The sequence below is a fragment of the Spea bombifrons genome, chromosome 6 (genome assembly GCF_027358695.1).
Source record: "Spea bombifrons isolate aSpeBom1 chromosome 6, aSpeBom1.2.pri, whole genome shotgun sequence".
Lineage (NCBI taxonomy): Eukaryota > Metazoa > Chordata > Amphibia > Anura > Pelobatidae > Spea > Spea bombifrons.
The window spans coordinates 10,627,773-10,651,703 of NC_071092.1; the positions used below are offsets into that span (position 1 = coordinate 10,627,773).

Below are 23,931 nucleotides of genomic sequence, written 5' to 3' on the forward strand. Positions count from 1 at the left end.
ATCTATACGTAGGAAAAGCAACAACTGGGAACATTAAACATAACCATAACAATAATTTATGTTGCGTCAGAATCAAATCTAGACATAGATAGGATCTGACATTCTCGGTGCAACCCAAGAACCTTGGGCGACGTTACAGGTCATTTTCCAAGAATGAACCTTCTTTAATTGAACGTCTGCACGTTCTGTATACTATGAGATGGTTTTTATACTATGCAGTGTTTTAAGTAAAGGTGTAAATTTCAATTCCAGAGTCCAAAGATTTGGATGGATTTTTTTTTACTGCAACCACAGCTCTGTGTTATCAGAACCCAGCCTATGCTGTACAAAGTGATCCTGAAACAGAAAAGAGGTAGACTGGCACCCATTTCCTAATCAATACTTGGGCTACTGAAGTCTGTCTGAGTTGTTCAGTTCCCAGCTGTATTAGGATCAATTCATCGAGGAGTCCTTGAAGAAAAAATACATTGTCCTCCTGAAACAAACCCGATTTTAGTTCCTAACAAGATAAAGTAGTTACAGAATCAATTTGCTTATGCTTTTTTGATTGTATATTTAAAGTTTTCATTCCATAATAATTACCAGCAAGTGTCCCATTGTAACCTCCTAGTATAACAAGGACGTTTCAAGTAGAAAGTGACAAAAAGAGCCAGGAGATCTACAGCAGCCAGACCTCCTTATTGTATAACATGATCGTCATGAGGCTTCTTCCATATTATTGCACATTTGGTGAAGGGGTTTGATAAGAAGAATAATATGCTTACAATACCTCATAATATAGATACTTAGTTTATGCTTCTGTTTCTTTACTAAACTATTATCTATCACTGGCACTTGCGCATGCCATCCGGTATTAGCGTGAATACCTGAATCAGGTTTTCGGGGCAGTACTGTTTGGAGATTCCCAGTATTTAGAGTTTAATTACATGTTAATTAGCGAAATCCTAAAACGCTGAAGGGATTATGGCCTTTCATGGACTGGTTTGGACATCCCAGCATTAGACCATCTGGATACCATATGTGTGACTTAGTAAGTCTGTTTAGTTCCACCCATTAGATACACATTATGATATTTTAACTAAACCACACGTTGTACATTTACGGTTCTGGGAGGCCAATTACAGGGATTACCTTCATTAAAATGGACCTTACGTTTTTTATAAACTTGATTGGTTGAACTATATCCAGTTTTAGTAAACAGTGAATTATATATTACTGAGTTAATTACACATCGGTAAATACAGTAAAAAAACCACACATTTAACATGGAAGGGAAAAACTCACTTCCTAGTTAACAGCTGTGAACTGACACGGTTAAACTTATGTATAAAGAAGTGGTTCTAGCGCAAAATTGAAAAGTGATAGGAATATTCCACGGCTATTGTGCTAAGACCTTGTTTTAAAGTTATCACCATTTTATATATACTCCACAATGTGCTAGACTTATTATTTAACCCTCTATCACAAGAATAGCTGGTACAGAAACGCAATCCTTTTGTTCTTATGACTCAACTTTTCTGGCACCTGTGACAGAAACTAATTATTCCACCAAGCTACAATTAATTGCACACACTCTGTCCAGTTATATAAGACTGAATAAATGTATAGTGTATTTCAATAACCCACAAATTAAATTAAGCAATCATTTCTAGACTCATACGGAATAATACAAAACCAATAAACATCATACATATACAACAACCCCACTGATTTTATATCACAAACAACCCTACACACATTACACATGCCTTAAACATACATTGCAAATCTAGTTAAGATATTTAACACCAAATGATTCAAATTTTAATTAAATAGTTAACAATCTATAAAACAATAAATAATAATAATAATAATCAATACTAACCCCACTCATTAGAGCAGGTTCTTCTTGCCTTCTGCAAGCATGACAGTAGAGGGCGCTACCTTCATTTTAATGGTTGAGCTATAATCAGCGCTAGAAGCAATAACTAAGAATATTATAGGGGTATTTCAGAATATGACAGCAGCCATGCTAACAAATAAGAGTAGCCGGGGTATTCAACCCTCGCTCAGCCTTTCTAACCAAGTTGAGATGAAATACAATTCGCATCCAGACATATCATCATAACACAGTTCACTAACTTGTCCTGTACACCATTTATTAGCACACAATACACACAAAGCATGAAGGAACTCTTTTCTTTAAATAAAAGACGCCCAAGCAGGAATGGTTCACCTTTTGTATACATTCTCGTTAATAGTCCCAAAACTGGGGACTGATGCACTGTTTGATTCTGAGGGTTTCGTGGTGACTCTGCTCCTGTGACTAGCTGACCATCCATTGACAAGTAGTCCAGTTTATAGTTGGCATGCATTGCTGCATTTTCATATTGTCCAAGCAGTTTATAGAGATGTTTCTCTGGCTGGGGTAACCTGAGAATGCTTATCTTCTGCCTCTCAAGCTGTGGACAATTGCCCTCATAATACTTTACCAGCTCATCTGGTCTACAGCTCCTACAAAGTTGAGCCACCCATTGGAAAATGTCTTTTTTTGCCTTAATAAATAAAAAAAATGGCTTTTGAAGTGCAAACTCATACTTTTGTGAGGGAGACACTTTAAAGTCCTCCCCTTGGTTAGACCTGGTGAGTTCCTGAGAAATGCATGGGGAGTTTCTATGAGCTGCAGTATATAAGTGTCCTACAAGTAGTGTTTCTGAGATCAGTCCCATTGGAATAAGATGTTTATTGAGTTCTAAAGGACCTCTGACCTCAACATTCACACTTGATATGAATGAGTTGACATGATAGTCTGAGAATAGCTCTCTGATTTCTATATTTTATCTATGGTTCTTGGGAGTCATCACAGATGTATGTGTAACAGATGATGTGGCTTCTAGCATTAATCAGAGCAATGATGTCTAACATGCAGTGTGTAAGACCTCCTCCCATGCCAGCCGCACGAAATTAGTTCCCGAAGCTATCAAACTGTTGTTCAGAACTCACTCTTTACTGGGTAAAATACAGGAAATCAGCTGACATTTCTGACCTAATTCAGTTCCTTACGAAGCTTATTCAATTATGAGCAGGAATTCAGTACAACACTTTTCTATGGTTTGAAGACACTATACAAGCTAGACTGGAAGCTATCACAACCCCTAAACATTTTAACCAGTTCCTGAACTAAATTGTAAGCTTTGTGACAAAAATGCAGATTGATCAATTGGTAAAAACTTCAGTAATATTTTATACAGTAACATTCCTGAGCTGAGGAATTGGATTGATGAATTCACTTTATATAGATAGTAAAGCCAGCTACAGTTGTGAGAAAAAGTACACCTTCTTTGAATTCTATGGTTTCACATATCAGGACATAATCATCTGTTCCTTAGCAGGTCTAAAAAATAGGTTAATACAACCTCAGATGAACAACGACACATGACATATTACACTGTGTCATGATTTATTCAACAAAAATAAAGCCAAAATGGAGAAGCTATGTGTGAAAAACTAAGTACACTCTTACTGCGTCAATCAGAATTAAGATGGTAAGTAGCAGACAGGTGCTGCTAATTAAATGCCCTTGATTAATTGATCATCAACAAGTGTGAGCATCTCTATAAAAGCTGAAGTTTTAGCAGTTTGCTGGACTGGAGCATCCAGGTGTATGTTAACACAATGCCAAGGAGGAAAGACAACAGCAAATGATCTTAGAGAAAAATTTTGCTGCCCATCAATCTAGGAAGGGTTATGAGGCAATTTCCAAACAATTTAAATTCCATCATTCTACAGTGAGAAAAGCGAAAAACATTCAAGACCGTTGCCATTCTTGCCAGGAGTGGACGTCCCAGAAAATTCAGCCCAAGATCAGACCATGAGAGAAATTGTAAAAAACCCAAGAGTTACATTTCAGACTCTACAAGCCTTAGTTAGCATGTTAAATGTTAAAGTTCATGACAGTACAATTCAAAATATGGTTTGTTTGGAAGGGTTGTCTCGAGAAAGCCTCTACTCTCCAAAAAGAACATGGCAGCATGGCTTAGCTTTGCAAAGTTGCATCTGAACAAACCACAAGACTTCTGGAGCAATATCCTTTGGACAGCCAAGACCAAAGTAGAGATGTTTGGCCACAATTATTATTATTTATTGTTTATATAGATGTTGCAATGGTCGAGTCAAAGTCCAGAGCTCAACCCGATTGAAATGCTGTTGCGGGACCTTAAGAGAGCTGTCCATCAACAAATGCTCCTACAACCTCAATTAACTGAAGCAACCTTGTAAAGGAGAGTGGCATAAAATTCATCCACAACGATGTGAGAAACTGATTACATACAGAAAACAAAAAAAGTTATTGCTGCTTAAGGTGGTTCTACACATGGCTTCTCCATTTCGGCTTTATTTTTTAATAAACCATGACACGCTGTAATATGTCATGTGTTGTTGTTCATTTGATGTTGTATTTACCTAATTCTTAGACCTACTAAGCAACAGATGATTGTTATTATGTCCTGATATGTAAAACCATACAATTCAAAGAGGGTGTGCTTTCTTTTTTACATGACGATATCTTTCTTCCGGCTTACCAGGGAACACAGATCCAGTGTCTAGAACAGTGGCGGCCTTTTGAATGAGTTTCCGAAAGCTCATGTGTTCAAAATGAAGGGCTGGTTTTTACTTTCCCTTTAATGGACTGGTGGTTCATGGCCTTTAAACAGTGGGCCATCATTCATTCATTACAAAATGAAAGGATAAACTTTGTGAATGACACTCCAGGAAGCTGCCCACTCCTTTCTCCTGATGGTCTGAAGGGGGAAGGGTATGATACTTGGCCCCTTACAAATACCTACATTACCCATTAGATAAAACAGCTCTTATCCGATGAGTCAGACGCTTTCACAGTCTTGCAAATCATCCCTATCTGAAACAATAAAGTCATACAGGGCATGGACTAACTGTCTTTCTTTCTCTAGCTCTCTCTGTATATATATATATATATATATATATATATATATATATATATATATATATATACAAACTGTTTCTTTTATGATTTGTGTTCGAGCCCCCCAAGTTATACAATACCTCACAATTTTTTGTATGTGATAAACACAAAGCACCATATTCCTAAAGCAAGCTGGGCCAAAACTCCACAGAAACCAACAGAAAATGCAGTATATTTACTTTAGCACCAGAACTGTTCTTTATAGATATAATTTTTATGCTCAGAATATCGGATCTACATTAATAGTAAATGGTTAATTACACATTTACTTAAGAGTCATCTCAGTAAAAAAAAGGATACCATAGACCAACAGGTGGCTCTCCAGTAACTACTAAACTAGAACTTGATGTTTGTCCAGCATCTGAGGATTCTGGGATTTGTAGTTCACAATCAAGTAGCTAGGTGACACTTGCCTGCGGATGCACACGGAGCATAGTACCCTGGACAGCGACGCATCCCGTGGGAAGCAAGAGAAAGCAAATGAGAATGGGAATATTTTTCATTAGGAAAGAGCATGTTCGGCAACAGGTCACAAAAAGACAATAACTTTTATCAAACTGCAAACAAAACCAAAGTCAAAGTAATGGAGTGCAAATTACTGTAACAAAGGAGTCCTAGAAACACCTAAATCGTAGATGAATTGTAACAAATAATCCTCCAATAATCCTCAAATAATGCCTGTTTCGTGTGCCATCGCCTGCCATGTTTGTAAATGCTTGCTGTGTGATGAAATAAGGTGCCAATGAATTACCTGCTGCGAACGACTGGTTGGGATGGAGCTCTAACGTATGAGACAGACTGATTTGCTCTACATGGGCTGGGATAACGCTCTACATACTGTAAACAACGGCCATGGGCTGGGATAACGCTCTACATACTGTAAACAACGGCCATGGGCTGGGATAACGCTCTACATACTGTAAACAACGGCCATGGGCTGGGATAACGCTCTACGTACTGTAAACAACCGCCATGGGCAGGGATAACGCTCTACATACTGTAAACAACCACCATGGGCAGGGATAACGCTCTACATACTGTAAACAACCGCCATGGGCAGGGATAACGCTCTACATACTGTAAACAACCGCCATGGGCTGGGATAACGCTCTACATACTGTAAACAACCGCCATGGGCTGGGATAATGCTCTACATACTGTAAACAACCGCCATGGGCTGGGATAACTCTCTACATACTGTAAACAACCGCCATGGGCTGGGTTAACGCTCTACATACTGTAAACAACCGCCATGGGCTGGGATAACGCTCTACATACTGTAAACAACCGCCATGGGCTGGGTTAACGCTCTACATACTGTAAACAACCACCATGGGCTGAGATAACGCTCTACATACTGTAAACAACCGCCATGGGCTGAGATAACGCTCTACATACTGTAAACAACCGCCATGGGCTGGGTTAACGCTCTACATACTGTAAACAACCGCCATGGGCTGAGATAACGCTCTACATACTGTAAACAACCGCCATGGGCTGAGATAACGCTCTACATACTGTAAACAACCGCCATGGGCTGGGTTAACGCTCTACATACTGTACACAACCGCCATGGGCTGGCATACTGACAAAAGACACCTTGCGTGATTCAAGACAGAACTCTAGCCTACACGTGACAGTTATTGGGATAGAGGTTTATATCACATGAGTACTTCTATGTTCAGCACGTTCTGCCTGATGTAAACATGTTTTGTGGATAGAAGACTTCCACATGTAAAAGATGGAGAGGTGGGAAAAAGGGCCATATGTGGGGTTGGACTCTGCCGTATGCTGAGAGAAAGAGTGCTTATAGCAAAGACAAATGTGATATCTCATCCAGTGTGTTCTCCAAGACTCTGCAGTTCACTGTCTGTCGGAGACGTCTGCTCGGTTTATCCGACTTGCCTGTCGCTGCCGTTGTGCTTCTTCTGTAATAAGACGAGGAGATGGAATGTTCTGTTTATGGGGTCTTATTCTGTGCCCGCTGGGAACGCTTAATTCTCTCCAGCGTCAGAGACAGACATTTATATTTAGTCTCCAGCAGCCAAACAATGGAGATATAAAAATATCCAGTAACATAAAATGACTAAAACCATCAGTGTGTAGCGTTAGCGACTAAAAAACGCTTTTTCTACCCAATAACACACCCTGCCCTGACAAAGTGTGTATTAGGGGTCTGTATTAGGAGGCTACATAAGGGTACTACTTCTTTGCATTGCTAGCCTAAATGCTCAGTATGATAGAGTAACCCCTTTCCTTGAGTAACAGGGTTTTACACAAATCTTGGGGTCTCAGGGTACCCCGTTTACTGGCGCTGACCCATTTTCTCCATTGAGTTAAAGATATCTGAGCATCCCAGTTGGGGCTTCTTTTCTACTGGTATATTGCAACTGGAATCCCTGCTTGAATACAGGTGATTTAATCCAGAACGCGTTTACCTCCAGACAAGTAATAATTTGGTTTCTAAAACTAGAGTGTCAGAAGTTTATCACAGATGTACCTTAAGCATGCTTTACTGTAAAGGTAGTGGATGAATGGAACAGCCTCCCATCAGAAGTGTTAGAGGCTAATTCAGTGAGGGGATTTAAACATGCACAGATAGCGTAAAGCTTCCTGAATCTAAGACAATACCAAAGACTGAATAACGTCTGACTCTCTACATCAGGAATGATGAGCGGACTAGAGAGGTTCTTCTCTGCCTCCGAATTCTAATGTTAGTGGCTGTGGCTGGCATGCATTGGTATAAACTGGTGTAGGGATTATGTATATAACATACATTACAGTGATATATATTATCTTTTTTTTTTTTAAATAGAGTTGAATCATTTCTTTGATCTCGTATGTAATATATAAGATATATCACCTGGATATTAATCTGCCTCTAGCATAATCCATTCTATCACTCATCTGTTTGGAGAGAGTGACTTGAGTTATCCTGCATTGTACTACCCTCATGCTCATGTCAGCGATATGTGTGTGTTGTCACACAGTTTCTGTTGGTGTGTGGATGGATCTCAGGTGTTTCTGGTATATATAAGAAGGTGGCAGTGACAGAGACACCTGTAAGGAGCTGGCTTGGGCCTGAGCAGCTCCCCCTCTCCCCTCTGTGGCTCCATCCTCCTCCTCCCGGCGCTCCTCCCTCCTGCCCCTGTCTGTGTCGGTGGGTATATCAGAGTGTATATATAGATCACACTGGATAGACCGGGGGCCCCCACCGCCTATCATGATGCTCTCTGGATCCCCTCCGCCGGTTCCGGGACCCCCATAAGCATCATCAGTTACTGACCGGGAGGACAGAGGACCAGCGCCCGCTCCGGTGCGGCTGCCCCCAGTATCAGCCCTTTGGAGATCGGAATCTACCCTTTGGGTTGTGGAATATCTACCCCCGGATCCACTTCTGGAATGTATTCCCAGACTTCTCTATGACAGACTGATATTAGTAGCTGTCGGTGGCATTTACCGCTGGCCTCGCCACCTGACATTGAAACCTGGCACACCAGCTCTGGATCTACTCCTGAACCTACTTTCTGAAGCAGAGAAGTACCCCGGTTCCTGCGATCTGTCCTACTTTCACTTGGAACTACCCCGGGGGGGCTGGAAACTATCCTCTCCTGGCCATAGCTGCCCCCGAATTCTGGCATTTACCCCACATCTACTACGCAGGGTCTCGGTACCATGTGGACTCCAACCGAGGATGAGAAATACGGTGTGGGTGAGTGCGGGAGATACGGTGATACAATGTAACACACAGGCACACAGTCTCCCACTTCACGTGTAGCATATTCCACAGCACACAATCCATCAGTCACTGCAGGAATATCCACAATACGTGACAAGCATACACAAACACACAGAGGAATGCACACATGTATCACAAGACTGCAACACTGTATACACACAGAAACCTGCATGTGTACAACACACAGCCACACAAACCCACAACAGCTTCATCAATGCTTCATCACAACACAATGCTAAAATCCAGCAGAGATCTATGGGGCTGGATGTGTTTAGGTGGTCTTTGGTCTTGTGGTTCCTGCAGTGAGTTAGTGGCCAGTGTCACTTTGTTGGTCACTCTATGTTGTTGTGTGTTTAAGGTTTAGGTGTTGAGGAGTTGTGGAGGTTCTTGGTAAGTATGGTGCCTTTGTGTTGTTGGTACCTATTGTTTGGTTGATGAGGTTGGTCCCAGATAACCATTGTGTAAACCAGAGTTTACTGTCTGTCTATGATTGTTGGGTTTGTGACCAGGGTGGTCTTAGGGCCAGTTGCCTTAGGCAGCTGCCTGGGGGTACCTGGTCCAAGGGGCTGGCCACAGTCATCTCAGACAATGCCCCATTGTGTAGAAGTGTGTCTGTTACTTGACAGGAGTGCAGCTGAAGAATCCACAATGCATCAGGGATTTGCACAGGAGATCTATGCCAACACTGGCCATGTGTGTTTGTTGGGTGACAAAGGGGTTCCTTGCCTGAGGCGTTATTAGGTTAAGGATCTCCTGCGTATGTCATTGACAAGTTGATGCTGGATAGTTGAGTTTGCTGATGGGTGCACAGTTCTGTGGTTAGTGATTAGGCCTTGTGCTGCTTTCCGTGTGTTTACTGGGTCTGTGTATTTGTAGGTGGTGCTGGAGTTCACTTTATGCTATCAGCGACAGTTGCTGTCGGGTTCATTAGATGAATTTTGAGTTTTGGCTTCAGTGATGTTGAATGGTGTGGCCGGCGTTAAGGCTTCTCCTAATACAATAACATCACGGTGTCCCTCAAGCATACGGCTTCTCCTCTTTGTGGCTGTGGTAGCCCGCGTGGGATTACTACCAGATAAACAGGCTGCAACAGCGGATAAAATGAGCTTATTCTGTCTGCTCGGTTTTTTTTACCTGATGTCAAACCTCAAACCTTTCTTGTTTCATCACCTTATCCAACGATCAGTTTTGACTTATACCTATCTACTGCTTGCTTACAGGTGATCACCACAGCATTCAGCATACGCAAAGCTGAAGCAGAGCTGATAATTGCCTTTAAATATTTACTTTACCTATACTTTATAGATTTTGTTTTAAAATAGGTGAAATTATTTTGTAAATATTTGGCTTTGTAGTAACCATTTTATCTCTGAGAAGCTGATGTCTGTGGTAAACTGCATCCATTAAAATCAAAGTAGTCTTTTCTGCATATGTTTGTGGCATTGGTGGTTTGTGGCAAATGCCCTCCCCCCCCCCGAGATAGGAGTAGGGATAAGGAATGATAAACTTACTTTGTATTTTACTGAAAATGTGTGTCTGGGTATGTTAATGAAGGTTTGCGTGTATGGGTATATTAGCGTGTGATCATGTGTCTTTGGGTATGTTAGCGTGCGTCAGGGTATGTTACTGGAAGTGTGTGGGTATGTTAGTATGTGAACATGTGTCTTTTGGTGTTCTAGTGACATTTGGGTATGCTAGTGAAAGTATGTTTCTGGGTATGTTAACTTTTTGTGTCTTGGTGTTAGTATGTTTGTGTGTCGGTTATGTTAGTGTGTGTCTGGGTATGTTTGTGAGTGTATGTGGGAGTACTTTAGTGTGTGAACGTGTCTTTGTCTGGATATGTTAGTGTGTGGCTCGGTATGTTAGCATTTAGGTGTCTGAGTATGTTAGTGTGTGAAAATGTGTCTTTGTGTATGTTAGTATGTGTTTGTGTGCGTGGGTCTGTCAGTCATAATCATGTTTCTTTGTCTGTATATGTTAGTGTGATTGGTTGTGTTAGTTTGAGTGTCTGGGTGTGTGTGTGTGTGTAAGTGTGTCTGGTTGTGTCTGGTTGTGTTAATGTGAATGTTTCTTGGTATGTTAGTGTGAGTTTCTGGGTGTGCTGGTGTACGTGCCTGGGTGTGAGTTAGTGTTGAGTGTCTAGTTGAGTTAGTGTGAGTGTCTGGATATATGCGCATGTCTCTCTCAAGGTCAGGCTCTGGATCCACCCTAGGAGCCGTAGGTGGGCGAGGAGTAGATGGGAAGTTGGTAGGAAGCAGCGATGGCCAAACAACCCCCCCCCCAGCCGGTAAAAAGAGGGAAGGGACCAGGAGACCTAAGGAAGCAGTTATTCACCCGAAGACTCTGAGTCAGACCTGGACTGCTGTCATGTATGATTTACCCAAGTGGTATCTCTTCAGAGACGGCAGTTTTAGGTTTTTATCCCAGTTTGACAGGATTGTTTCATATTTTGTGTTGTTGGTAAGATTTTAGGTACATAATTATGGTTTTTATGATATTTGGCTGAGGGTATTGTGCGTTGGAACAAGAATGCAGTTGGTAATGGCATAGAACTCTAATACTTGCAGCACAGTATTTTAGATGTATGGATTGGGGATGTTTGTTGTGAGATATTCCTGTCAGATTTTCGCGTGAAGATCTTGCCAAATCGATGAGGTTATTTACACTCAGTTTTTGGGATCTAGGGTGTTGGGGACTGGGACCTGACACATACTGTCTCGGTGTATAAGTCTGGGGTTGCGTTTGTCTGGATTGAGTTGAAGCTCATTTGGTAAGTTAGTGTCTGAACCATGAATTCGATAGTTGTGGTTGTATCATATTAGTGCCCGGAACACTACTGGAAATAAAGTTGCCTCTGTTCAGCGAAGTGTATACATGTCACGCTAACATGAGGGTTAGGAAGCGTTTTGGGTTTCAAACACATCGTTCCACTTATTCTCACAAGCACTTAGTCGAGTACCACAGACACCGCGATAGAGAACTATTGTCACGTGTTTGAGACAATACCCCTGAGGTTTACACGTTTGCACATTTAATATACCTGGGTACCAAAATCCCGGCCTTGACCACCGCGAGCAGACCATGGTTGGCGGATATCCCTACTTTAATCAGTTTCGTTCCTTTCGATAGACTCCCGCATCATTAAAGGTGTTGTTCCACCTACTCTGCTGAAATGAACACATTTGTAACTAAAATGCGGCTTTAGAAACATTGTTCTAAGTACCGTTAAATGCCCAAATGCTTCTTAAAAGTTCGTGCCTTTATGTGATTATCCCTTCAAAAAATAAAATGACACATCTGCTAAGGTTTAATTGCGTAACATGCTAAAGAGCTCAATTAATGTTTTGTCTAAGTGGAACAGCCCCTTTAATGGCTGATCAGCTGCCAAAGTGGTCATCCACCCGGTTTATATTAGACGAAGTTGAAGTGCTTGGCTTTGCTCTGCGTTCTGCGTTCTGCGTTCTGCGTTCTGCGTTCTGCTCTCTGTGTGGTTATAATACTCTGCCTCTCCTCTGCGATTTCCCTCTGATTGCACAGAAGGGGATTCGGGGGCATTAAAGCTCCAGATGTCATATTCTGTGATTTGGAATGGCAGGGGAGTCACTCTTGCATCTGTCGCTTGTTTCGGTGGTCTTCATATTAACATCCCCCTTTTAATGTTTTGCTTTTTAAGCTCTTTTTGATTTTTTTTTGTAATAAAGGCAGATTTACAATTTATCTCTATAGACTCATGTAGACAAATCGCAGTAAACCCATTCTCTGTAGACAAAGGCATGAGTGGGATGCAACAGATTGCTTTGCTGCAAGATAAATAATTATACTTCTTTACATCAAGAGACGGCTAGTGCTCTGTACACACACACAAACACACACACACACACACAAACAAACACATTACACAAATGGAACGCTTTATAAAGCTGCTTTGATCTTATTAATCCACGCATCACTCTACATTGACCTGTATGCATACATTATTCATTTTTATTTCATTTTTATTTATTGCTTACAAAATACTCCCTTTGGTTAGTTATTAATTCTGCAGTGTGCAGGGAAGAGCTGGCAGGGGGCAAATAACATGAGTGCAATGTGCATCATCAAGTGCTGTCCAAAACGCATATACGAAAACAAAATGCATAGAATGCCCATAATCAGAAAGGATCCAGCCATTGAGTAAATGCTGCCTAAAGTCCATGTTATTCTAGACCCCCCAGTGGAGACATGTGGAATTGCAAAGTTAAATAGACAAAATGTTTTAGTGGCAACTGCCCCCTTCCCAGCCCTCCCTGACCAAGTGAAAAGCAACCAACATTTCAGCAACAGCGATACATCAACGGCTCTGAGAACACGGATATGCTCCAGATATTCCGGTTATTACAGGCAGATATTAGAAGGCGCTGCTCCAAATCTCCTCCCATATTTCTGGGTTCTGGATAAAGTTTCTCAAGTAGCCCACATATTAAATGTTGTCATAGAAACAGGGGGGAAAATCACCATAAAATACCGTATTTTGTGTTGTTTGAAGAAAATGATGCAATGACAGCTCTACCTAAATGTATTAGCTTAGCATACTAGATAATGAAATGGGTTATCTAAGAGGAACTTCCCCTTTATTTAAATACTTGATCTATGGAGGATTTGCTTTACAGTATTCATATATTGTTGGGTTTAAGTATTCAGATGAGTACCATCTAGTTCATTCAGTGACTGCCATCATCTACTGGCTCTTCAGCTTCCAGATGGTAGCAACTGCCCATAGTAGCGTGTGAGTTTCCACTGTGCTGGTAAGAGGAATTGAATAGAATCTCATATATACATCATGCGTAATTGACAAAGCGCAAAAAAGAAAAGTAAAGTGTGGCTCCAACAGGACAAGATATTTGGAAGACTTTTTTTTGAATATTGTAAAGTATCATAAGGGATAGGAAATGAAATAAAGCGGAAAGGATAACAAAGGTGCTTGCATGATGGTAATTTCAATAGGAAAATCTTATCAGGAATGCATGGATTGCTTGGGATAAACATTCATGTGCACCCCTGCATGTTAATGAGCTAAGAGAGTATAATACAAGAGAGAAGGGGCGACCATCTGAGAAGAACCGGCTTAACTATGAAGGTAGACCTCCCTTATTTGTGACCCAAATCGCTTCAATGTGGGATTTTTGTCTTCTTCTGGATCACCAGTGAGGTTGAACTTGATGGACTTATGTCTGTGCCTGGGAACTTCATGGCTCTGGCTCCCCCGGAGCCCTCCCTTGCAGGATGTGGGCAGAAAGTCTTGCTAATGTCAGTGGGGGGTCCCGTTGGTGACTCGGTGCTCCCCCTGATGTCAGTGGGGGGTCCCGTTGGTGTCTCGGTGCTCCCCCTGATGTCAGTGGGGGTCCCGTTGGTGTCGATGGGTGCTCCCCATTGATGTCAGTGGGCGTTCCTGATGATGTCGAGGTTCACCCAGTGGTTTAAATGGGAAATGGGCAGGGTTCACAGGTGGTGACCCAGAGTCCCGGGCGCAAAACCTAAACGTACTTTGTCATAACCCTAAAATCGAACAGAAGTAGCAGGTTAGAAACACATGCACCAACTCACTAAACCCATTGAATATTGGCTCCAGAGACCACTGTCCCAGTTGACGGTACCACAGCTCAGGCCTCACCTGCCCACAAACATTTGAATCTGATCGTTGCGCTAAAGGGCGGCGTGAACGTATCAGTGAAGCACAAAATATCTCACAACTGTTTTAGAAACCTGCAACATAAATAAATGAAGAAGCCCTGCACCAGTCGCACATTACCCTTCCACAGCCGCCCTATGGGACCACGATGTGACATTAGGGCTTGAAAGAACATGACAGAGGAGAGAATATTTAAGTGTACACCAGCAATTAGACTGTGCCAGAAAACTCACAGCTGTTCTTCTATTAACCCTGTAGCTCACGAGGTTATACGGGGAAGAGCAAATTCTGTACATGGTGCACAGAGTTACATATCATGTTCTAAAGACTACAGATTTATTACTCCATAAATACGCAGCACTCTCTGCTACACAGAATCATACAGCGATGTATTTATTACCTCCGCATACACGGAGACGATATATAACATTGATGTTGTGGTATTGCCGGCTCATTCAGTGTTCTAGCAGAATGCTGATTATTTTTGCATTACGGTTCTGATCAACCCTTTCCAACCCAGATCTATATGCCGTGTCCACCCGTGGTTCCGTCCATCATGTCTCTACATACAGCGATATACTTGCAGGCCTGTGGGTGAAGGTTATTGATTAACGGAAATCTTACCTCTTTAGAGGAAGCGTCCCCCCCTCCTCTCTCGGCCCTCGGTTAGGAGGAGGTGCGAGTTAGATTACTAAATGCCCTTCATGTCAGGCAGACTGTAAGTTACTTATCCTCTGTGTATCCTCTGATTTCTAGCAACGATATTGCAACGTTATTACACATTTGGACAGTTCCTAGAATCAAAAGTGCTATTATAGAACAAAGTAGCCTAGAGTATATATATATTTACGGTGATGTATTTACCTTCGGTGGCGACTACCGCCACTGTTCTTATATCTGGGCATCTGGCTATGACATCATATCCCGTGAAGTGAAGCGTGGCGTGGAAAGAGACTATGGGGCATGGTGCCGTCTTGGCATGGCTCTCCATAGAGTTAATGGACCATCATTGAGGGAGATCAGGGGTCTCCCTTTAAACCAGCTCATTGAGTAGTGGTGTTGCACATTGCAAATATTATATATTATTATTCATATATATATATTTATATGTTTGTTGAATTTAGGAGTCCAACAGAAGCAAATCCTTATATAAAATTATCCAAATACATAGCCATTTATTTTTTTGTTTTTTGTTTAATTAAGTAGTGAAGTTGACAAAAAAAAATTACATTTCATGTTTGCAATCATACGAAATCTACTAACCAGTACCTGCTGACGATTTGTGAGTTCAGTTGTGTTTTAAATGCAACATAGTCGTTTTTGGATATATTATGACATAGAAGGTTCATGCAGGAATTGGCTGCATGCATTTAAGAGGTTAATTTGGATATTAGGTCTTTTTTTTTCTTCTTGTTGTACTGCGCAGCAGGAGGCAGACGGTCGGAAGTGGGGCAGATAAGGGGGTGGTGATTGCAGCGTTATCCTGAGATTCCTGTTAATCCTGTTACCGGAGACACACTTTGCTGTTTCCATTCGTTGCCTGCCTTAAAGGGAATCCATCATTGAAGCATTGATTTTGCGCTTTGTACCTTTAAGTGCTTGGTAGTGTCACACACTTCAGGGTTATATCCAGGTTTATTCTCTTTAAATGTTTTATTGATCTCCAATCCCTGTATGTCTTGGAGGCTTTTTGGTAGTAGCTGTGCCTCTGCCTCGTCCCTGTGATAGCGTCGTATTTCAGTGTCCCCGTGTCAGGAGATCACTGACAAAACTAGGCCTGTAGACCATTATCATATCTACCGATTAACAGAACGTGATCAGCTGTTTGGGGCTTTTAACGCCTTTTTCAACTCAACAAAGGGGCATTCAGTGCATAATTTATGGGGATATTGGCAGTGCCATCACATCTGCAATTTAATAGGGAACCTCATGGAAGCTGAGGTTGGTGGCATCATGATGTCAAATCCCAACGTTCTTCTTCAATGTGACCCAAGGTGGTTAGATAATTGCTAAGTCCGGCTACCAGCCCTGCCGCTAACCATGCCCCCAACAAAGGTGTCCAACTTTGGGCATCTGGAATGCCTAGTTTATGTCTATTTTATAGACTTGGATTTTTGGAATGGTCTTCTAAACCTTTTTATTTGGAGAGGGTCTTAAAATCGAGACCCACCTCGGCTGGCGAGGTAAGAATTGAAAAACCTTGACGAATGCCATCCATGACAGAATTTTGTGCTTGTAGACACAAAAGAGGAAATTACATTACACCATGCAAGTTGGATTTAAACCGTAAATAGGATTTACAAAATCTTGTTGATCTGTTCCCTTTAATATAAAATGGTTAGTGAAGTAAGACATGAGGTACATTCACAGAATTAGGGAAATTCAAGCCATTTGGAAGATGAAGAATGTTTGGGATTATTTCAGTGTGATTTAACCAATTCCGAACTAAAATAATTAGATTTTAAGGATTATACTTGAAAGGTTGTTAAGTAATTTGCAGAAAATCATAGTAATTATATTTATTTGAGAAGTCCTCATCAGGATTACTGTGTTTGGAGATGGTTTTAGGTTTGTGACATTTTCAATGAAATCCATTGGAAAAGGGTTATCTTTAATTGATGATGTCATAATCAGTAGACAATGACATCACACCAATGTAGACATTAACCCCTTTGTTGCAAATACTGGATCTGTCCGACACATCAGCCTCAGAATTTACTGGGATAATCATTGCTTTTGATGGTCGGGGTCTAAGGTTATAAATGCAGATCCCGGGCCGGCGAAGTGATTCCAGACTGTGATAGTTAATGGATGCGGTGCTGGGAGTGAGCTTACATTAATGCGTGGTGCTTCATCTTACTAGGTCACATTCGTAGTCCCCTGGGGAATGACAACGCATCATGCCTGCTCTTAAAAGGCCGTGCGGCTGCTGATATTTAAATCTGCCCATGTTTATTGACCGATGTGTAATACATATCATATGATTTCTGCGGAAAATAATTGCATTCCATCTGGAAGTAAAGAAATGGGGTATCAAGATTTGCGTTGGGGGGGTGGGCTATGTTAACCTTAACTCAATTATAGAATAAGGTAGTTATGGAGTAATGAATCATCTCCCTCCTCCAACTAGAACATGTTTGTAGAGCTGTGTTTGATGTGTTCTATATTTTTCAAATAAATAATTAAGTCGCGTGGGGTTTTGGACCATAAAAGCCATTGGCCATTCTCCGCTAAATGCTATATGCTTTTTGCTGCATCAGTACAATTCCCAGATAGGCTTAATGAATAAGCCGCTTCCATACATGCTACAGATGTAAGAAATTACATTGAGTATTGTTTCCCTTACTCTTTTCAACATTTCCCACTCTGAATTAATTTATTATGTCTGCTACATGGACATTTCAATACGGAGATAATCATGACCTTATTCTTGGAGGCCGCATTAATATAGGTATTGACAGCACTGTTCTAGTGATTGACATTTGTATAGACAATGGTTTGAGCAGAAAGACTCATCTCCTAATATATTATTAACTTGGAAGAGCAGGACCCTCTTCTCCTCCTGTACCAGAATGTGTTAATGTCAAATCTGTATATTGCCAACTTTGATGTTGTTAATTTTCACTCCGCTATTGTGATAATGCTGCAGAATCGGTTGGTGTTGCATGTGTGGCTGAGTGTGGTGCGCGGTTTAGTACTTAAGGCAGAAAGTATGGGCATGTTATTTGGTTCAGAACAATGTGTTTTAATAAAAAAGGGAAACATACTAGAGACGATAATAGAATTTTAAAATAAAATATCATTTTAGGTATTTTTTAAAGCATTGATCATCAAATATCTGCATTCTTCAAAAAAAAGCAGATATTTGCAAATATTTTCCACAAATTTTTCTTGTAAAATTTGGCTTAAATGTCCATGTGAAACATTTTTCTAAAAAAAAATGTTAATTTCACAAGTAAGGTACATAAAATTTTAATTTACATCATAAGCCCCTTTTATATAATGAACCCCCGTACAATGTTGAGGATCATTTAGGTCTGCATCAGTATGGCTGAGCGTAGTTGGTGTGTTTGTGTCAGTTTGATGGTCGGTATGGCGAGTGTGGTTGGTGTGTGTATAAAATGTTGTTGGTTGTCAAGTATAATATCATTTCTTTTGTTTAATCTACATTTGTGTGTGTGGTATGATGTTATCAGAGATTATGTTGACGGAGAGGGTGGTAAACGATGAGGGAAGTGTGGTGAAGGCAAGATAGTATTTATTATGATGGTGATGAAGCAAAACGATATTGTGGCCAGGACAATTCTATATAACAATGGTGTTGTTGCATATAGAGCTGGTGTACAATTATTTTCAGTGTAGGTTTTTATTTCTAGCCTAGCCCGGGACACTGAGAACCAGAATCACAAAATGTATGTTGGTTCTGGTTCTGTTTTTTTTTACAAAGTTGTAAAAGGAGTCTTAAAGTGTCAGGATAACGTCTGACAGCCTCACTAAAAAACATGCAGAGTACTTTAATATGCATTCTTACTTACATTAGGGAGCAGCTGCAGCTACAGAGCTTCCGTTGCCCTCCTCTCCCATGATCCGATCATTATCGACCACTGATTATCTGCTTGTACCTGGAGGATTGAATGGTGGGAGATATTGTAGATACATTACCTTTATAAGCAAAAGATAAGTATGGATAAATCAGAAAACCTTTTTAAAAAGTTTGCTTCAAAAACGAAAAATCACATTATGACTAATTAGAGAAACTGGCACATTATGTGTTTTACCAGGATGATAATATTCATGTTTCTGAACATCTTCACTGATTTATTATCATTTTTTCTTTTGGTGTTATGTGCTCATTATTTTTTTTACTCTGCGGTGGATCTTTTTTCGGCTGGCTTTCCTAACCTTCGTTTTTAATCCCTGTAGAAGCAGTAAAAAATGTCCTCCATCGAACATAAAAACGAAAAATATTTCCCGTAGACTTCACTACTTATCTTCACTTTAGATCATTAGAACATGATGAACAAAGACACAACTGGGGACTCTGTTACCCTTAAATTCATTACTGAAACCAGTTTATAGCTTATAGCGTGCCAATCATTGTAATTCTTATTTAGACATTCACTAAAGTGGGAGTTGGAACGAGGGTTTGCAGGAAAGTTAAGGTTTCAACTTTTATGCTGTGGGAACTTCCCAAGGTTGTCTTCTAGAGCTATTCCGGTTCTGGGGACATGAAATAGATTGGGGGCTAGCCAGACATAGTGGGCCAAGCTCTTCTTGCTCTGAGGTTGGACCTTTATAACCCATAGTCAAGTTTTTAAATTTAAACTTTAGCTGTCCTGCCATCTTCACATTTAGTGAATCAACTGTAGCATTTATTTTCAAAGGTTACCTTAAGAAAGTTGAGATATGAGTCAAAAAGTGCTCTCCAGCAAATCTAATAATTTTTTTCTGTCTTGGATTTCCCTCTCTCCTTCCAAATACATGCCACACATTTTGTCCGTCTTGGCTTTTTTGGATATATCTGTGGCTACTAAAGATTAATGCAAATGTCTCAGATAGGTCCAGACTGGCCATCTGACACTCCAGGCAATCACCAGATTGAGTGAGTATGGAGAAACATTGGCTTTGGCCAAATGCCTGGTGGGCATCAGGCAGAAATGTTTTTACTTTATGTGCTGCACAAGGCACTACCTAGGGCAGTGCCCCTCCATAGTCCACATCTTCCTTTGGATTAAAAGGCATAATATCCCGGGGCGCAGCATCTAAAAGGAGCGCAGCACCTTCTAATGCAGCCTATTCAGGCTGCGGTGGCAATGGGCTGGTTGTGGTTATCATAGATCCTGTAACGAACCCATTGAGCATCAGGGGGGATAATCTCCTGCCACCCTAGGCATGGGCCTAGTCAGCCTAGCCCAGAATACATCACTAGCCCCAGACCTACATTTCTCCATACTCAAATTATAGAGAAATGTTGGCCTGGGGCAAATGTCCGGCGGGCCCAAGCCAACATTTATCCATACTCATCCAATCTGCTGTTCCAACGGCAGATCAGGTTCTGCAGTGTGTGGCCACTAGCTGGATATGCTCAGCCCCATGCTGGTATCCAGCCATCAGACGCTTCATTGGTGGCCTCCAGCCTTCGTTGTCCCCAGTCTGGCCCTGATTCCAGAATTCTGTTTCTTAGCCAAGGGTACCGTTTAACAGTTGTGGTTCTATGAGCTCCATCCTAATCTGGTGAAACAGCCAAGTCAAAAGAAAAGAATAAATTTTACATATGGCGTTAAACACAAAAATGCTAATTAACTCTTAAGACAGGAAGGAAAATATTTGCTTTCTCAGCACATCACATCAATAACAATGTGTCCAGCAGTGCTGAAAAATATATATCTTTTATTATTATTGTGAAAGGGGTGTATGTGATTCGAGGTAAACAAGGTGTAGCTGTTCATCGTGGAATTCTCACTTTTTCTCTCGCTCAATTTATTTTTAGAATTTTCTAACAGCGTTTCGATATGTTAAAGACTATTTACAATGCAAAAATCCTCCATATGCCTTCTTTTGTATTTTTTTGCGTCCTCTACTTGCAGAATATCCTCTCTCGCGGTATCCACTTTATTTTGTATAACATTTTGTATCAGACATTTAATATTAGGCATAATTGATGACCAACAAAACAGGTTAGATGCATTATGAAATGGGTAAAGTATTGAGCTCAGTGGCCGCTACATTATTAAGATGATACAATGTATTATTTCAATTTAACAAGCAATCTTTTATTGCACATTCTTTGCAGTCGTACGCAGCCTCTGGACACAAATGGAATAGAGATAAAATTATTTTTTCTTGGAAAACATAGTATTTTGACATTGGTTTACAATGTTGGTTACTTGACATAAAGCACGCTGCCACCGGAGCAGTGGAAATGTGTTCACGCACTATGCCTGATTGGTGGCAACACAACATTGCACATGCACGGTCATCACAAAGTCATGATAATGTTGTGACGGTCCTCACCATATTTGGACATTTCATATATTGGCCAAATGTGAGATTTCACCTTATTACTGCCAGAACGTAAAAAAAGGATATTTGATTTAGAATTTCATGCACTCACTGGTACACGGGGTCATTGTGATTATAATAAAGGTGTAAGAAGTAAGTGTTAGAGGATCAATAGTCAAAAGGATGGATTATATTTTAACATGAGTGCTTAGTGTAATTGGTACAGGTCAGTAAGTATGGTATGAATAATTAAGGAGGCGTAAGCATTGCTTAACAGCATGCAGGCAACAAAGGTGAACTCAGGACATGGAACAGCTGGGAGAATAATGGGTGACCTTTATCTGCAGACACCCGTCTTAGAAAGTCTTGTTTGTAGCCACCGTGTAAGGACATGTAGTTTGGTAAGGTACATTGACACCGATATCTGTGACAAGTCATTTGTGCCAATGGATCATTTAGTAAAATGCAATTTATAAAGCCTGGAGGTACCTACCCCTGCCTTGGCCTACTACCAATGATCATGCCATTGGTACCCAAATATATAATATAAAACTGGTAACACCTGTGCCATAGACCCATGAATCCAATCCAGTGTCCATCATGACATAGAGCTACAAATAAGTGGTTAGTGTTACTCATGTGAGTAAATTACCTAGCAGCAGTCCATAGGGGTCATCCTCGAATGCAGGTCAATATAGGTGGGATATGTATGGTTTTAATGCTTTGCCTATTACTTATAGTTCAAAGAATACAGGGACAGTAATGCAGCTCTCTGATTGGCTCCTCTGAGTTTAATCAGCCCAACACAGCCAATTCCTGATGTGTGGTGTAATTCCATCATCACGACATCATCATCCTAGCAACCAAAATGAATTCTAGACATCCTGTCTTCTTTCAGTCTTTATCCTAGCAACGGCTTTTCTCATGCCGTAATTCTTTGTGGTGTGTAACCCGTGCTGAGTGTGACATAATCTGTGATATGCAGAAAGCACAATCCCCACACAATGTTGTAAACAATGGTGCAGTCAAGTGCACTAGACTAGTGGCAAGTGGTGTTCCAGAAGAGCGAAATGCGCCAGGTTTATTTGATCCGTGGAAACCCCTCAATGTTGATGTGCACCTCGCGTTTGTACATACCCAAATGCAATAACTTATATATCATATAGTAGCTGTGGCTCAGTAATTTCTAGGAAGACGATTGTTTACACGTATTGTTTACAGGTATGGAGGATTGTGTCCTACCCCGCATGGAGCACAATTTTCACCTTGGAGCTGTCCGTTATCAGTATTATTTTGTACCCTGCTCTGTTCCTCTGCCGTTATTTTGGTTCTATGGTTTGGCAGCATTCATTGTAAAGTTCTAATCTGAATCAAAGAAAAGTAGAAATATCATCCTTCCCTGTCCACGTTTTATGGAAAGAACGCTCTCTGAAGTTTCTGTCCCTGCTCGTTTGGGCACTTTTATTACCGGCGTTCAGGACATTGAATTCATTCAGTTGGGAAAAATAGTTCTCCCTGTTAAATCTATAAGGACACTTTACAGACTCTGCATTACACTCAGATCGATCCTTTGCTTGAACCAAGTCCTCGTAGTAGCGGTATTTATGTAGCTTTATATGACTTTATATCGTGTTACCATCATTGACTTATGGTTTGATTATTGTCTGCCTTCTGCCAATGACTGACCTTGAATGGCTTTTTATCCTGCCAACGACCTCAATTGCCTCTGACACGATGCACTGATCTATGCGCATGTTCTTGGTTCCATTGTATTGTAGTCCAAAGCAGCAGCTCATCCATGCTTAGAGCTCTGCTGTGCCGCTCGTCTCTGCACGGCTCAGCTCTGATTGCAACGCTGCTCTGCCGATCAACTCTGCACTGCTCTGCATTCTCATATAGAATCATATTCACATTATTAAAAAGAGCTAATGGTGGTAATTACTTAACGGGGTTTCCGTCCATCACTAGCAACCATTGATTACCTAAATGTTTTACAATTCAGAATCAAGTGCTAGATGGCCCAGGTCATTTTGATATACATTGATGGATTATTTAAACTCAGAGTTATCCGTTTTTGAATAATCACTTTTAAAACATGGCTGGGTAATTCAGGCCCTTAAGCAGCCCTTGGGCTACAACTCACATCATCCCCACCAACTATGTTGTGATATGTAGGTATACTCCTATATGTTTTAGGGGTTTTTAGATTAATAATCGCTCTTTCATGTCAAAAAAACACTATTTATATCCCTGCTGTTATGTAAAGAACTCTTAACCATTGCATGCCCAGCGTGGATCGAATCTGTATGCAGATTTGCATCTTAGTGATTAACATAAGTGCATAGTAATTAGGTTGCCAGTTAATGAGTTGCTTGCTAAGTTATTACAGGAAGATGAGAAGCTGCAGATTAATCAAATCCTATTCATCATTCACGGGCAGATTAATAGGAGTGTTTGTGAAGAGGCAGCAACGTTTTCTTGTGAATTCATGTAAGATGCGGAGGGATGGGGCGATTAAGCAGAGCATTGGGAGGTGTTATAGGG

The 23,931-nt window shown here is 40.9% G+C and overlaps 1 protein-coding gene across 1 annotated transcript in view; it reads left to right on the plus strand.

The window, feature by feature from the left end:
• Positions 1-8,585: 8,585 nt before the first annotated feature.
• DOCK3 (dedicator of cytokinesis 3) overlaps positions 8,586-23,931 on the plus strand; it is a 93,529-nt gene continuing 78,183 nt past the window's right edge. The window contains exon 1 of the mRNA XM_053469472.1: positions 8,586-8,690. Coding sequence (XP_053325447.1) covers positions 8,654-8,690 — 37 coding nt within the window. The 5' untranslated portion in view covers positions 8,586-8,653. The remainder of the gene's footprint in view (positions 8,691-23,931) is intronic.